The following is a 16,199-nucleotide window of genomic DNA, read 5'->3' as shown; positions in this document are numbered from 1 at the left end:
GACGCTTGTTTGATGCCATGGACGCTGTCAAGTTTTCCAGGCAAATATAATAGTAAAAGTGCAGGAAGAACACTGGTACTATCTATAGGAACAAAGCTGAGCTGAAATAATTTGTTACAGTATCGAAAAAGTAACGAAATAGCACTGTCTTCTCTATAATACAATGTATTAGTATATGTATGTGGTGTTTCACTTTGAAATTTCGCGCCTCCTTACGACGCTGACGTTAGCGTACGCTGGAGACGGATGCCGGCATTGTGCGAAGGAGACGCCGAGATGCCACGGGGATCGAGGGACAAGGTTAGTGTGATTTCAGGGTATTCCCGAGTGTGGCTCGGGGTTACCGCTCCTAGCTAGGAAATTTAACCCCGAGCCACACTCGGGAATACCGCCAGGGAGGTTAAGTGATGCCTCTTGAACCGAACATCTTTCAGTAGTTTTCAGCAGTCCCTCCTGCGCTGGTGCCAATTTGATCCAGCGCAGACTCCTCTTTTTTTCTGTGTTCCATGTCCAATCCTGCGTGCACTCTCCCGGATGCATGTTCACTTCCACTGTGTCTCCCCTCCTCTCCCCTCCGGTGATATGGATTGCGCACGCGCTTGCACACACTTCCTCCTGCACGGCCATTAAGGAAGATGTGGTCTGCAGCTAGGAGCAAGCGACGCAGACACAGGTAAGTAATTACATATTAGACATCTTTTTTTATATGTTGTTGTAAATATCTACTGCTTGTAAGAAAAAAAGAGACTTTAATTTGACTTTAAGCTACAATTAATGCATACGCATGCATACGTTAAAAAATGTTTATGTCTACAATACATATTTCCAGGTTTTGTAAATTTAAAAATGCTGCAAGTACAGAAAAATATCTGCTGATTCTCCCAAAAATCCAGTGAGTTCCTAACTTCCTGAAGTGACCTGCTGTAATAAACTTCCATGCAGTGCCTGAGTTCTTGTATGTCTAAATTACAGAACCTCTCCCTTTCTATGTTATGGAGAAGAAGAGATGGAGATAAGTTTTATAGTCCGGCAAGAGAGAACTTAGGCAGGGCTGACAACACTGCTTGTGATTTCAGTGCAGCAGATACAGCAATGTCAGCTCGCTACAAGAAGCTAGTAAGGCCTGGTTCACACCTGTACGTTTTGTAGCTCGTTCAACGCTCTACGAACGCTCTACAAAACGCTCAAACATGAAAATCCCATTGTTTTCTATGGGTATGGTTCACACCTTGCCGTATTTCAGCCCGTCTGAACGCGCTACAAAACGGCCTACGCCTGAAAAGGTACATGAGCTTCTTTGCGGCGTTTTTGTAGCGCGTTTCCATTGGGATACAGCCAAGTAGCCCTCGGAAACGCGCGTTTGTTGCGCGTTTTTTTTACCGCGGATCGCGGTAAAAACGTGCGTCACTAAAAGCGCGTCAAACGCGCATATTCGATACGCCTAGGTGTGAACAGAGCCTTACTCGCTGGGTTTCCGGCAAACCAACTGGTATTTTTCTGTATTGTCATTATTTTTGGAGGGGAAAACTTCCTCCTGCTCCATAACAGTAGATCCGTACCTCCGTATGGACCTGAGACTTGGCAAAGACTCTGCAGGGGCCTGTGCATTGCAGCCATGATGCACTAATTGCAGGCACAGGCGCAAGCCTTATTGCAAACAATTAATAAATGCACATTGATCATGAGATGGGTGTTGCTGCATGTACTTGTTTTTTTGCAAAAGGTAGACTAAGTCTTTAAAGCTCCACTTATATTATCATCCTTCTGCAAATTTGTGTTCAAATAATACCAATTCTGAGCACATATTGAAGAGGTTTAATAGCTCATTATGAAGATCTTTTGACTGCAGTATGAACAAGATCCCATTGTACTCATTTAGTCCTAGTTATATTAAATGGGGCTGCTCTCTGTCACATGTGAAGTCTTATGTAGTATTGTGTAGATAGGAAAATTAACAGATAGCATGTCCTTGGCCAAATCTCAATGACAAGATGAATTCCCCACAGGGAAGGGCATGCTGTCTACAGTCTGCATACCTTGTGCTACTGCATGGCAGCCTAAAGGACAAGGAAATTAGTCAGGGTTGTATTGAGGAGCAGTATGAGTGGTCTGAGGAGGAGACAAAGTCATCAGTGAGCCGAAATATAAAGCTTACCTTTCAGGACAGCTTTAATCTGATATAGTTGAAGATTCCATGCAGATTTGATGCTGTCCCAGAAGCTGTACTGGATTTAGTGCAGGCCAAACAAATGACATTCCTGTCTACAATAATATGCACCATTTCTGGTTTCAGTGTATTTTGGAAGAACGATGTTAAGAACTGCCTTCTGTGCTAATTAAGTCCCATTCATGTCCCTGAGCTAGGCACTGCTGCAAAGAGTTTAGGATGTGGATGGGCTTGGTTTCAGTTCTCTCTCCTACATTCCTGCCCCCAGCATGTGTGTGAGTCACTATATAAATGGTACAGTGGCAGTTTTTATAAGTGATAAGAAATGAAGCAGCCATGATATCAAAGAAGACATAAATTGGGCAATATGTGGGACATGTGGCATAGAGCAGAGGCAAGGTGAAGGGGACCTCGTAGAGGGAGCTGGTAAATACAATAAGGCTTCACAAGGATATAAGGGCTAGCACCATATACCAGGGTACCCAGGGACACACATGATTCCCTTATACAGTGCCTCCTGCTGTCTAGATGAAAATAATGCACACAAAAAATTTGGGTAGAATTTAGCATTTAGGCATTTAGACTATATGGCACTTGGTTAAAAATCACCTCTTAATCGTACACATGTTTATTAACCATTACAGTGCCGTGCTTTTTATTGACTAACGGCACTTGCATTTATGTGGTTTTCTTAAGATTTGTAGTTCACAAACACGATTATATGTTTTTTTGATTCACCTACTAGTGCTGTTAATTTGGTTTAAACATCCTCAGACCCAGTGGTCTTTAATACAGCAGCTTGTATTTTACATCACAATATTCATTTATTTATATTGATGTGTTGACACGATACACACAAAATTCATCGCATTGACTTTGCAGTATTTAATATAAGTAATGTGTTAAGGAAACACTATTTTGGTTTAAATCACTGACACCTGTGTGATATACAGCTAATTGAACTCCTAGCGCTGCTTATCTTGTTATATCAATAGGTTGAAGATGCCTTCAATTCACTCATCTAATAATTTGCAAGCAAAAATCCTGCTTTATAAATAACATAAACTATTGGTGGTATAAAAATCCAGCAGTATAATAATTAGGGATGTTCAGATACCAAGTAAGGTACTCGGTACAAGTAAAGTACAGATACTTTTCAAGCTCCAAGACTAGACTAGAGAAAAATGCAGCTGTCATTTGTAAGGAGCATACGGAGCTCCTTGGATTTTTACATCTCTGGTTTAATGTATGATTTTCTTTTTATAAATAAAAATAAAGGGATGCACCGATACCATTTTTGCAAGTACAAGTGCTGATACTTGCCAAGTACTTACAGATACAAGTACTGATACATTTTTGTTTAGCGTCATGTGACAGTTTTCCTAAACAATACAGACTAATGATTTTAGGACAGAGCCAGGTCCCAGCTCCAACCGCTGCAACCCTGGTAGTTCTCATGAAAATGCCAAGTATCGGCAATGGTACTCGAAAAGTATCGGTGCATCCCTAAAAATAATAATGATAATAGCAAGGCAAAGGATTGGGTATTCAAAGTGAACAGCCTTCAAAAAAGTTAATTGAACATTCACAACTGTTTTAGTAAACCAACCCCTAGCTGTCCATGGGTTGCATTTTTAGTAAATTAGACCCTCTAGTAGCATAGCACATTCCAGCTTGTCATGACATGTAGTCATTAGGCATGGAAACTAACAAAGGAAACCTCTGTAAGTTTCATAGCAACTGTGAATACCCTGAAGCAGTAAAATCCACAAAGTTGTAATATTCACTAATTATACTAAGGGTTGGCTTGAGAGTGGAATGACGTAAGCCTTCATCTTAGGCTTCAAGCTGAGAAACAACTCTTAAGTGTGTCTGATACATGCTCAGGTCAGATGTGAAAGTGTTTACTTTCTAAAGACTAATTTGCCTTACTTCATAGTTGCCAAAAATTGTGCCATTGGTTGAGCAGGTTTTGTGTTCTAGCAATAACGCAGATGCCTAATGACATAAAAAAAATCCAAGCAATTTGAAAGAGATAGGAGCACGAGCTATGAATGTATATGGGGAGCTTTTCCTGGTGGGGGGGGGGGTCCCTATATGGATGAAACTTCTCTACCCAAAATGGGCTAAAGCATCCAGTTAAAGGAAAATTCTGGATGATGACACCCTCCTATAGCACAAAAACTGACAACTTGTTGATTACATAGATACATTCTTCGTACCTAACCTTACTTAATCATATATGGGTGTAGACTTATTTAGTACTTACCTTTTTTGGACTGTCTATAGGTTCATGGGTTCAATAATGTATATAGCGAATAATGGATATGCACGAAGATTGTTATAAAAAACACCCTCTGTAAATTACTTTGTAAAGCTTTCTTTCAAACTTATTTTAAGTAATGCAGACTACCGAAAAAACTACTACTAGTACTACCTCTGTAACTACTGCTCCTTTTTCCCTAGCCCCCTTATAAAAATTAAGCTTCCCCAGATACACACCTCAGTCCTACATTTGCAGCCAACAGCTATTTTCACTGCCTCTGACTGATCTCTTCTTGCTGCTGGCCACACATACAGTATATTTCTATGGTCTATCTCTGAATATGGGAAACCAATAATTTTACAATGTTTGCAAAAGTGTTAATCCAGATGCTGTATTTTATAGATAAAATTGCACCTGCATTACAACACTCTTCCACCTGAAAACCCTATGGCTAGATATAACCTGCACAGACAAGGTTTTGTGCTGCTTATTTGGGCTCAGAGGTTAAACGAATACTAAGAATATATCAGTGATGGCATGCAGGTGAATCTCATAGTTCCCTATTATACGATGTTGATTACAAGAATGTACTGCACCAGGTGACTCAGTAAGCATCAAATGATAGTGAAAATAGCTGCATCCAGAATGGGGTTTAGTTCCATCTGTGGCATAGTTGCTAGCATGAAATGCCATTATTCATTCTCTGACCTTACTCAGTCCATGGTATTACTGCTTCCTAAATTTATCTCCCCTATTGCAGTAACATGCAGTTCCCTTTTCTGCTGCTCTTTCTGCTTCATTAAGTGCTGTGGACAGCAGTTTCAAACAGCCGATATCATTCACATGCCTTTCCTTTGTTTCATTTAGTTTATTTATTTATTTATTAGCTAATGCACTTAATTTCAACAGTTCAAATATTTGTACCCCCATTTTTCATCATGAAGTTTACAATATATAATATAAATTGGTATATACATTTAAATGCATTTAAATATATTTTTCCACCTGATTCTTTAACCTGCTCCCGTCCAGCCAAAGTAATGGAACGGCCGGGCAGCTGCCAGCTCCCGGCGGGTGGGCGTGTATGTACGTATTTATTTTTTCTACTTTTGTGCCCCCTACTGTGCACGCGAGCAGAATCCAGCAAAAGATGTAAACAGTCAGTACCTGCTGTTCCATACAAGCATTCCGGCGGCTCTACAGCCACCTGATTGCTTGTATAGTGAAAAACAGTGTGCGTCCCCCCCTTGCGCTGCGGTGCTCCCCCTGCACTGCCGCTGCCGGTTGTCCCGGGCTCCCATGCGACCCCAGGACCGGCACAGCGGTTGCTCACACTGTAAACGGAGGACAAATCAGTGTTCTCCCACTTGCTGATCTCTCCTTTGATCTCTGATGGTGAAAATGATGCATATTATATCACTTCTGCTTCAGCTGTCATATTTCTGGCTGCTATCGCCAGAGAAGAAGCTGGTAAAGCAGATCTCTGCTTCATCATCTTCTTTGGAGGTCCCTAGGTGACATTAGGGGTCTTAGAGGCCCCATGTTCTATATTTTACCAAAATATTTGGGTAATAATAAATGTTTGATAATATAACGTAGGGAAGAGGTTTTTTTTTCAAAATTTCTGGTACTTTTTTCATTATATAGTAAAAAAAGTGTGTTGATTAAATACCATCAAAAGAAAGCTCTATCTGTCCCTAAAAAATGATATAAAATTAATTTCAGTACAGCGTTGCATGACGGAATAAATGTCAGTCAAAGTACCGCAGCACTGAATACTGAAAAATGGCCTGGACAGGAAGGGGGTTTAACACCCCGGTCATCAAGTGGTTAAAGATATACAAGTTAATATAATATTTAATCCAAGAAACCTTATTAATTTAAATATTTATTTTATACATAGTAATCAGCTATACTGCACATTAAGACTAACTCATTGTTTTATATATACTATCTGTGTGGTGAGCTATAGATACATTATATTGTGGACGACAATCATTTTAACTTGATTGATGAATGATTTTCAAATGATTGATGAATGGTTTGATAATTTAGGGAACCCTAGGTTATAATTATGTAAAATTTTGCAATAAATGGGAAAAAATAAGAAACAAAATGTATGGTTGAAATTTTGTTTGATCATGATATGTGTATATGCTCTTTTCTTACAGAAAAAATCAGCATGCTGTCAACTTTCATTGTACCTTTCAAGTTCATAAATCCTGGAGAAAGCAGTGCGGATGATGAGGATAATTTAAGTAAGCAACCTTACACAGATATCATTTGTTTTTAAATTTTCCTTGCACATGATTGGGCATTCTTTGTAAAGTGAATATTCACCACATTCATTAAGCTAAGTGAAAAAAATCCCATGCAAAGTTAAAATGCTCTACTCTTTTAGTAAAACACGCGCATTGGATGGGAAGATCAACTTTTATCATAAGCATTGGAGCAAAATCAATGTTACATCTGCAGTGTATGGACTCTTTTAGAAGTAGATAAGCCTTAAAATGTATCTCACCAAAAATAAAACTCCTGTTAGAGTGGATGCCTAAAATTTGAATTGGATTTTGGTGTAGACTCCTGGGAAAAGCAATAAGCCACTCACACATGCAATCAAATTACATTTAAGGGGACAGTTCGTAGACCAACGTACAAAATGCCTCTAGCTTGCCATATATTTTGCCATATTGCAAAAAAGTTACAGTTATGTTTTTTCAAAGTTCTAAGACCTTTGTTGACTGACTTTGGGCTTGTATCAATGGGCATGCCCTATATACATTGCCCCCTCCCTATATACATTGCCCGCCTCCCCCTCTCTATATACATTGCCTCCCCTCTCTATATACATTGCCCCCCCCTCCCCTCTCTATGTACATTGCCCCCCCTCTATACATTAGCCCCCCTCTCAGAGGGGGGCTAATGTATAGAGAGAGGGGGGCAATCTATAGAGAGAGGGGGGGCAATGTATATAGAGAGGGGGGAGAGGGGGCGATGTATATAGAGAGGGGGGAGGGGAGGCAATGTATATAGAGAGGTGCCTTCTCTGTATACATTACCTCCCTCTCGCAGTCGCACGCTCTGCCTCTCCCGCTCACAGCCGACGAACCCAGCGGAGTGGGCGGGGACCGGGCAGTAGCGCGCTGTGATTGGCGGAGGGTTGCCGTGGCGATAGAATGCTGACCCGGCACGGGAGCCGCGCTGTGTCAGATTACACAGCGCTGCTCCCGATCGGGCTAAGCATTCTATCGCCATAGCAACCATCAGTATCCGGCGGCCGGCGGGCCCCCATCTCTGCGCCGGGAGTGTCGGATGAACGGATGATCCGACACTCTAGGCGCAGAGATGGGGGGCCCGCTGGCCGCTGGGTACCGATCCGGCGCTGGGCCCCCTAGAGCCCCAAGGCCCTGGTGCGTCTGCACCGGCGTAAGTTCCGCCACTGTTCAGGATGGGTAGGTGATGTTTACAGGGAAACAATCTAGGAGCCCCTAAGAATATCAACAACTAAATGGTTTGGTCCCAATAACATGTGCCAAATGTGTTTCTGAGTTATGGGGAACTACAGGAAGGACCCATGTCATTAGATAATATAATTGTCCTGCCAAATAATAGTAAAATGTATTCAGCAAGGCCATACAAGCTTCCTATCTAGGCCTTTAAAGTGTAGGTAGATTAGTTTTATGGCACATTATTGTATAACAGAATAACAAACGGTTTTATAGCAAACATGCCTATTCTATAATGTACAGCCAGTGAATCAGTCATATTAAATCTCTTTAGCTATAGGCATCTGATTTATATGATGTTTGGTCTTCATCAAACTGTAATTTTATTCTGCTCAATAATATTTTGGTTGTTGGAATGTAAAATCTTGTCATCTGGAGATATTGATACAATTAGAAAAAATGATATTGAGGGAATGTGAGGGGCACATGCAAGACTGTGTTAATGCCGGGAAAACAGTATCTCCAAACATTAATCTAGCGTAGAGGACAATGCCACTAGGTGAAATAACTATCGAAGGAATGTAGGCTCTTAGGATTTAAAGAATTGTTTCTCCAACAAAGAACTTGTAGTAGTGGGTAAATAAAGTTCTGGTCACTGAGTGAGAGTGAAGAGGTATCAGAGTATATGTCATATTAACAAGATGGTGTAGCTGACATTGTACCCATCAGACAGTGAAAGGAGGGATGTTGTTTAGTTTGAGGCCAGTCTATAATATTCTTCAGGAGCACTTACAATTTTCGATAACATGCAGGCTTGCTGAAAAGAAAAGCGGAAGCCTTTTTAGTGTAAATTGCGTTTAGCTTCAGTTAATTAGGCTCTTTGTTTCTGTAGCTCTATAAAGCAATCTGGGAAGATGGAAAGTGCAGAATCCACATAGGTTATAGTACAATTCTGTCTGGCCTTCTGCACAAAATCAGGTCATGGTCTTTACTTTTAAATAGTCTGGCTAAAAGTGGCCGTATTGAAGCACAAGAGGGAGAGGGTTTAGCTGGTACTCTGTATGCCCTTTCAACAGCAAATGCCATAGAGACGTGAGCATCAGGAAATGTAATTTGCCACCATTTTTCAATAAAAGTGTCAGGATTTTGTCCCTCAGATTTCTCTGGGAGTCCAATAATATGGTACAATTTTGTTGGAGACAGTTGTCCTGGTTGTCAGTTTTTTGGTGCCAAAAATCAACTTTCGTCTCAGTTGCTGACAGTCTGGAAGGGAATACGGAAGAAGGCATTTTCCAGGAATGAACGTCTATTTTCTCTCTCACCATCTCCCTTGTGTTCTGCAAGTCATGATGGATGTGGCCTATATCAACTTTAACTTCCTATATTCTCCCTGTCATATATGTTTTACATGCTGTAATTGCTCCCAGGACTTGGGAGTATACTTTTTTCAGGGTGAGCTTCTGGGGTTTCTCTGCCATCTGCCACCCATACTCTGCTATGCAAAGTATATTACAAAACTTTCAGGTTCATTCTGTAAAGCAAAGAGCAATGTGCTCTTTGCATAACAAAAGAGCATAACAAAAGAGAATAAGAATTAATCGTTCACTCACCTGACTTTAGTAAACTGAAATCTTATTGGCTTCTATGGCTTGTCATTAGTGCCCTTGCATTGCTTTATTCACTAAGTGACAAGTAACAAGTACTTGTAAAAATATATATACATGTTTTTATATTACCCAGGCCCCAACTGCCTCTTTTAATCTAAATCCTATAAAAAGAATAAAATTACTTTCCGAATATATAAAGATTCCTAGAGCAGGATTCTAACGCTACCTTAAAGTGGAGTGATTTGTTAGAGCTGTCAAATAATTTCCTATTTTATGAAATCTCTTTATGTTATTTTACTGAGATGCGACAGTAAGACGCTCTAAATTGAGATCCCAGTAAGCATTTCATATCGAGCCTCAGACAGTAGAACACTGGTCTAGTAATCCTTCTGCCTGATCTGGTTGGTGTATTGCACTATTAAGGGTCTCAAAAACACCGGCTGCTTGCAATCTCTTCAGGGGCTTATTTTAGATTTTATATTATTATTTTTCATTTTATTTATTAAGTAAATGATTCTTGCCTGCAATCATGACAGACACATCAGGCAGCCAAATGGCATCATCTGTCAAATTTAAGCCGCTACAATACATATTGCAGATTAAGGATGTGTCATTTCATTCTAGGTAGGAAAGTATGTGGATAGTTTTCATTTTGAAATTGCAATCAGGCCCGGTCCATACTACCTTGTAGTGTAAAATCTGTAGTGTAAATATTAATATATTACCGGTTTGGGGACAAGGATTTCTAGATGCCACTAACTGGTGTATGTGCATGGTGTATATTTTCAGTTATTATTGTAATATTTACCTAAAAACTAATTATAATGAGCAATACATTAATTAGCTCTGCTGGACGGCTGCCAAGATAAAAGGAAGAATAAGCTGCATACAGAGTGTGTAGTTTTCAACCAGCTTTAGTAATTGGCTCTCAGTGAGATGAAGGTAATGTCACACAACTTGCCAGCAACAGGCTTGCTAACAGACCACATCCTACAAAGTTGCTGCCCTTCTTGCCAGACCAGCAGGATGTTACTCTTGCGCTGTTAACTAGCGTGACAAGAGGCTGATGAAAACGTCTGGGACTATTCAGGATGGCAGATATGTATGTCCCAGATTGGGGCTGTATGCTAAAGTTTTTCCTCTAGGGCAGGGGGTAGGCAAATTCTGGCCCTTCAGCTGTGGTGCAGCTACAAATCCCATTAGGCATTGCAAGACTCTGACAGCCACAGCTTTGACTCCCTAAAGCAGATGCAGCATGGGATTTGTAGAATCACCAGAAATGGAGGGCCAGAGCTTGCCTACCCTTGCTGTAGGGAGAAGTGCTGAGAGGACTGGAGGCATGGAGGTAACATGCCCAGCTGAGTAAAGCTGGCTTGTTAGGGCCTCTATAAGATTTCCCAGCCTGCAAAAGGAATATTTCCACCCTAGAACTGGTCTGTTGGCCTGAGCAGTCTGGGGAGCTGAATATGTGTGGTGAATACCAGCCCATGTGGCAAGAAATTGAGATACAACCTGTGTGGCTAGTTTGTGAGACAGCCTGTGCGGCAAGTTGGTGAAATATAGCCTGTGCGGCAAAAGTTTTGGTAATTAGGGAGTCAGGTGCTTGGGGCAGCACATGATTGCTACTAGTTGTCATGGAATACTGTGTGTAGTAAGTTGCAAAGTGGCAAGGATTTATTTTCATGTTTCTTTTGTTTTGCTGCTGTCTTGAGCTAGTAAAGAGCGTAAATAAACTGCACATGTGCTTTTCACCAAAAGTAATTGCCTACTCTGGCTGTTTTCTGTGTGGGGAACCCGTCCAGGGAGTCACATACACCCGCTACTGAGCTAATAACCTCACACTAGAGTGTGAGATTCTACATGTTACAGGCTAGTGAGGGAGCAATTCCATTAGGGGAGGGTTTAGAGACTGCAAAACTGGCACACGTTGCTCTTTTAAAAATAATTAAACTTTAATCCACATGCATCTGTGCAAAGAACAAATGCTGATGTGATTCTGCCTTACTCTGCCTTAGTCCTAGCTAGGTCTGACTCTCTATGACTATGACCGAGTAAGGCAGAAATGTGTCATAGATTGTTCTTTGTACAGATGCTGGTGGTATAAAATTGTATTATTTTTGGAAGAGCATTGTGTGCCGGTTTTGCATTTTCTAAGATATGTACTCTTGAAGAGAGTTATCCAAGCATTGAATGTGGATTACAAGGATGCATGACAGGGGTGAACTGTGCGTTTTGCATTTCTAGTCATTAGGGGAAGTAGTTCCCTCTTTGCACAATAGCTCATCTGACATGGCCCTAAAAGGAGTAGTAAAGCATAGTCACTGTGTGTTAAAAAGCAGTGAGGACATTGTCACAAAATTTGGTAGACCCTCTGTGTTGCAAGAGGCAAAAGCTAACAATAGACAGGACAGGTTCCAGACAGGTAGCCAAAGTGTAGATTGCCCATGGCAGAGGAGCAGACATCCATAAAAACCTGACAGAGTTTCTAAATCAATCCATAGCTAAAAACAAAAGGTGTTGCTTGGAGTTCATTTAAAAAAAAAAAAAATGTGTTCCCATTTGTGGCAATGCCTTTTCATGAGAATGGCACAATTATATAGAACTGCACCAGGGAAAACAATGACTCCTCCTAACATGCAATGCAGATTTTCAGTGATTTGCTCAGTATGAACTATGCTGTCAACCAGCATGGTGTAGAAGAGTGATGTTCAAGCTTTTCTATGTGAAGATATAATTATTAGTGTTATAATTTCTGGGATCTCCACATGTCACCTTGTCTTTCTTTTTGGACCACTAAAATATATGTACTAAATGAATACTATTGAATTACAGAGTATGTATTGATACATGGTTTTTCATTAGCTTTGGATAGAGCGAAGAAAGGTTAAAAACACTTATCATTGAATTTTACTGTTGTCTTTTTCCTGCTGGAGAGATTTTCCTCCACTTCCTGTCCTGGGGACACAACAGAACAAGAGGAAACCCCCCAAAGTGAAAAAAAATCCCATTTTACCATAAAAAAATCCCATTTTACCATAAAAAAATTCCCATCTTAGACAGTTATCACAGGAACATTTGTTCCCATTGGAACATTCCCCCTTACTATGCTTTGGTGATGTAAGATTTTTGGATTTAGAGTGGTGAATCTTCCTAGGAGAGACACAGCAATAAAACCTGACAGACAGTCTAGCCCCTCCCTAAACTTTCCAAAGTTGTGCTTTTTCATGCACTTTTATATCATTTTCATTTATCTGTTGATCTAAAAAATGTAGCTGTAAACACCCATGTGCAAGGAAGGTAAGAGAAAGAGAGAGGGAGGGAGGTATGATCATAAGAATACACTGCATTTCAATTCTCATAGGATTATTTGATAAGCCAATTCAGTACTAATATTTTCTTTGACCAGATCCAGGAGCTACAGAGAAGAGAAAACACTTGGCTGTCATCAGGGCCGAATTTACTCTCTCTGCTGCCCCAATGCCAGATTCTTCAATGCGCCCCCCTGTATGCAGGTTGCATACAAGTGATCTTGATGACATCGCCAAGATCACTTGTACAATACAAGCAGTGGCTTCCCCGCTGTACATTTAGCCCTACTTGCCCAAAGCAGGGCTAAATGTAGAAAACAACTACCCACTCGGCGACCGGAACTGCATGTCCCGGGTGTCGGGAGATAGGAATTCCACATCCCTGCTGCGGCTGCCCCTCTACTCCCTGCAGCCCCAAGGCCGGGACTCGGTTGGCCTTGTGAGAAATATAGCCCTGGCTGTCCTAATACTGCAAACTTCATTTTCTGTACATACCTTCTGTGCTACACATACAACTGTGAGCATAGCCAGCTCTCCACTTTCATCTGCTATAGTTTATTAACGTAGAACTGAAACCAACATTTTTTTTGATTTGGAGTAAGGGAGGATTTTAACCCCTTCTGTCTTTTTTTTCCTCTCCTATAGCTACAACAGAGGGAAAATCCCTCCGAAGAGAGGGAAATTTCTGGTGGTCATCAGGGTCACCAGAACTAGTGCTCCCATTGGAAGATTCCTGTTTTGATGAAAACCCAAAATTTGGGATTTTCAATTAGTGATAACAGTCACCAGGACAAATAAATCTTCCCAATGGGGACACAGACAGTAATAAAAACCTGGCAGGTGTTCTGATCCTTCTCCACTCCATCCAAAACTAACAAAAAAAAGTTTGGACTTTAGTTGCCCTTTAAAGCAGTATAGCGATAAATGTCACACATCAATCTTTTTATAGTGCCCTGTGAATATGTATTTGCCAGTTTAATAAATGTTTGAAGAGGACTGTGGTGTGCTGGATATCCTTTTACTATATTGCATATAGTGGGTGGGGAGTTAATGGTGCACGTATCCATTAACATACATTGTAATCTTTTCAGGTTGGGTTTTTTAAAAATAAGAATCGTAGAATGTTTCATTCTTTTTTATTTTCTTCATTTGATCCTTTCTTTTGCATTTTTTATTCAATACAAATGCAATTTAATGGTAATTGAATACAAATTTCAACAGAACCCAATACATATTTTTTACCTGAAACATTCCGTAGAATCGAAAACCAGAAACAGATGTGTGTCAGACATTAACATCGGTATGAAAAACAAATCAAATAAAAAAAAAATCGATCCATGCATGGCTAGCATTGTTCTGGCTGTAGTATGCATAGATTTTTCCATGCTGCCTAATAGGTTTAAAGCTGATCTCTGGGAAAATAGCTATATACACAGCATAGACACATATATGGGGGCTGTTTTACCTAACAAAGGATTTGTGGTTCTATCCAGCCAGTTATGAGGTTAATGCAGCCCTCTAGGCCAACAATTTTCAAACCTTCTTTGGTCATAGCACCCTTTTAAAAGGCTGCCAAATCTTGAGACACCCTAGTAACTGTAAAAAATTACATTTTGTTTCTCTACACAGACCCTTTTCTGAAATAGTGGACCTGGTATGGATCTAAAAGGGGGTCCTCATGCAAAAACACAAAAAGGGGTGTGCCCCATAACATCAGGAGCCTCCCTCTCACACTAGGAGCCCCTCTTCACAACAGAAGCCCCCTCTTTTACATCAGGGCCCCCCTCACACCAGGAGCCCTCACATTACACTGTGTGAACATTTCAAGGCACCCCTGAGGAGGCCAGAAGGCACCCCAAGGTTGCCACGAAACCCTGGTTGAGAAAGACTGCTCTAAGCAGTTCAAGTCTGGTAACCTGACACTACTGCAGTTAAGCAATAGAGATTGGTCACCTCCCCGCTCACCGCCCATAACTGGACAGTGAAGCTGAAGAATGATGTTTATCCCTTTACTTTCTTCTGCTGGCAGCATTTTTCAGTACTTGAGCAGTGCAAGGCACCTGATTAGCCCCAGATTCTATACCTCTGTCTCCCAGTGCTGCTGTAATAAACAGGTGATAGTATTTCCAATTCAAAAAATACAAAAAAGGTCACAAGCACTCTAGCATGTAGAAAAGTCAATGTTTATTGACTTCACAGGTGTCACATCATCAGAGAGATGTTTTGGAACAGCAAAGTCCCTTCATCAGGCAAGTTCAGGCACTTACGTTTGTTACATGAAAAAAAATTCAATTATCTTTTAATGAATAAATAACAGTATCGAATGGTATTTTATATGTGCCCAGGGTTCAACTTTAAAGCTGAAATCTAGGCAGATATATAAGACCCAAATGAATACATCATTATATTTTTTTTTTTTAATGCAGTCAGTGTAAGTACCTGAGTTTGATCTGGTATCAGCCTCTTTCAGTCTCTGCACAGCAGAACTCAAAGTGAGAGCGAAGAAAACAGCACAAGAAGTCAATCAGCCCATGTGTTGACAAAGAGCATGCTTGTAGCTTGTTGAAAGTAAAGTTATGAGAAATGAGTTCATGACCTCGTGGCTTCTTGTTCACTGTCCAGTCACAGACTGGAGGTGGGTCCATGGCAGCCTGGACTCATAAGAAGTAGGTTGAATGAAACTGGCCAATCATTCAACCCGGTGCACTGAGGACATCTATTGGCATACAAAAAGTACTGCCAGAGAGCGGGAATGAGGGTAAATATTTCAGCAAAAGCTGCTTTTTTAATAAATGCTATTTTTATTTTTACATTTTTGACTGGTGTGCTTTAACTACCTCCCGTATTTAAAAAAAAAACGTTTTTTTCTCAAAATTTTCAGTAATTTCTCCTGAATATAGTAAAAAATAAAACCCGCAGTGGTGATTAAATACCACCAAAAGAAAGCTCTATCTGTCCCCAAAAAATGGTATAAAACTCATTTCAGTACAGCGTTGCGTGACGGAATAAACGTCAGTCAAAGTACCGCAGCGCTGAACACTGAAAAATGGCCTGGCCAGGTAGGGGATCTAAACACCTGGTCTTCAAGCAGTTAAAGTCCATTTCCACCTTTGCGGAAGTATTATTATAAAAACAACATATGTCAGCAATGTACACCAAGTGTACATGAAGCAGGCACATGCAGTATGCTGTATATGCACACAGAAACTTACATTAATTTGCATAGCTTTCCTCTTCATATCCGCATGGAAATGGCTGCCTCTGTGCTCTGCAAGCAACATGTATAAAATACAACTGAGTTCTCCGGGTCCTCTGTGAGCTCTCCACCCCCTCTCCCCACATTAAAATTCATAGTGGCCACCCCCCCCCCCCCCCCTCCCGCGCGGGTCTTGTTGTGTAAATGCG

At 40.7% G+C, this 16,199-nt stretch overlaps 1 protein-coding gene across 1 annotated transcript in view; it reads left to right on the top strand.

Moving 5' to 3' along the window:
* ADARB2 (adenosine deaminase, RNA specific B2 (inactive)) overlaps positions 1 to 16,199 on the top strand; it is a 450,356-nt gene that overhangs the window by 281,531 nt on the left and 152,626 nt on the right. The window contains exon 3 of the mRNA XM_018554192.1: positions 6,605 to 6,691. Coding sequence (XP_018409694.1) covers positions 6,605 to 6,691 — 87 coding nt within the window. The remainder of the gene's footprint in view (positions 1 to 6,604; positions 6,692 to 16,199) is intronic.

Source organism: Nanorana parkeri, unplaced genomic scaffold, assembly GCF_000935625.1.
Source record: "Nanorana parkeri isolate BGI_ZX_2015 unplaced genomic scaffold, ASM93562v1 scaffold145, whole genome shotgun sequence".
NCBI classification, from domain to species: Eukaryota; Metazoa; Chordata; class Amphibia; order Anura; family Dicroglossidae; genus Nanorana; species Nanorana parkeri.
This window is presented reverse-complemented; position numbering and strand designations above follow the sequence as displayed.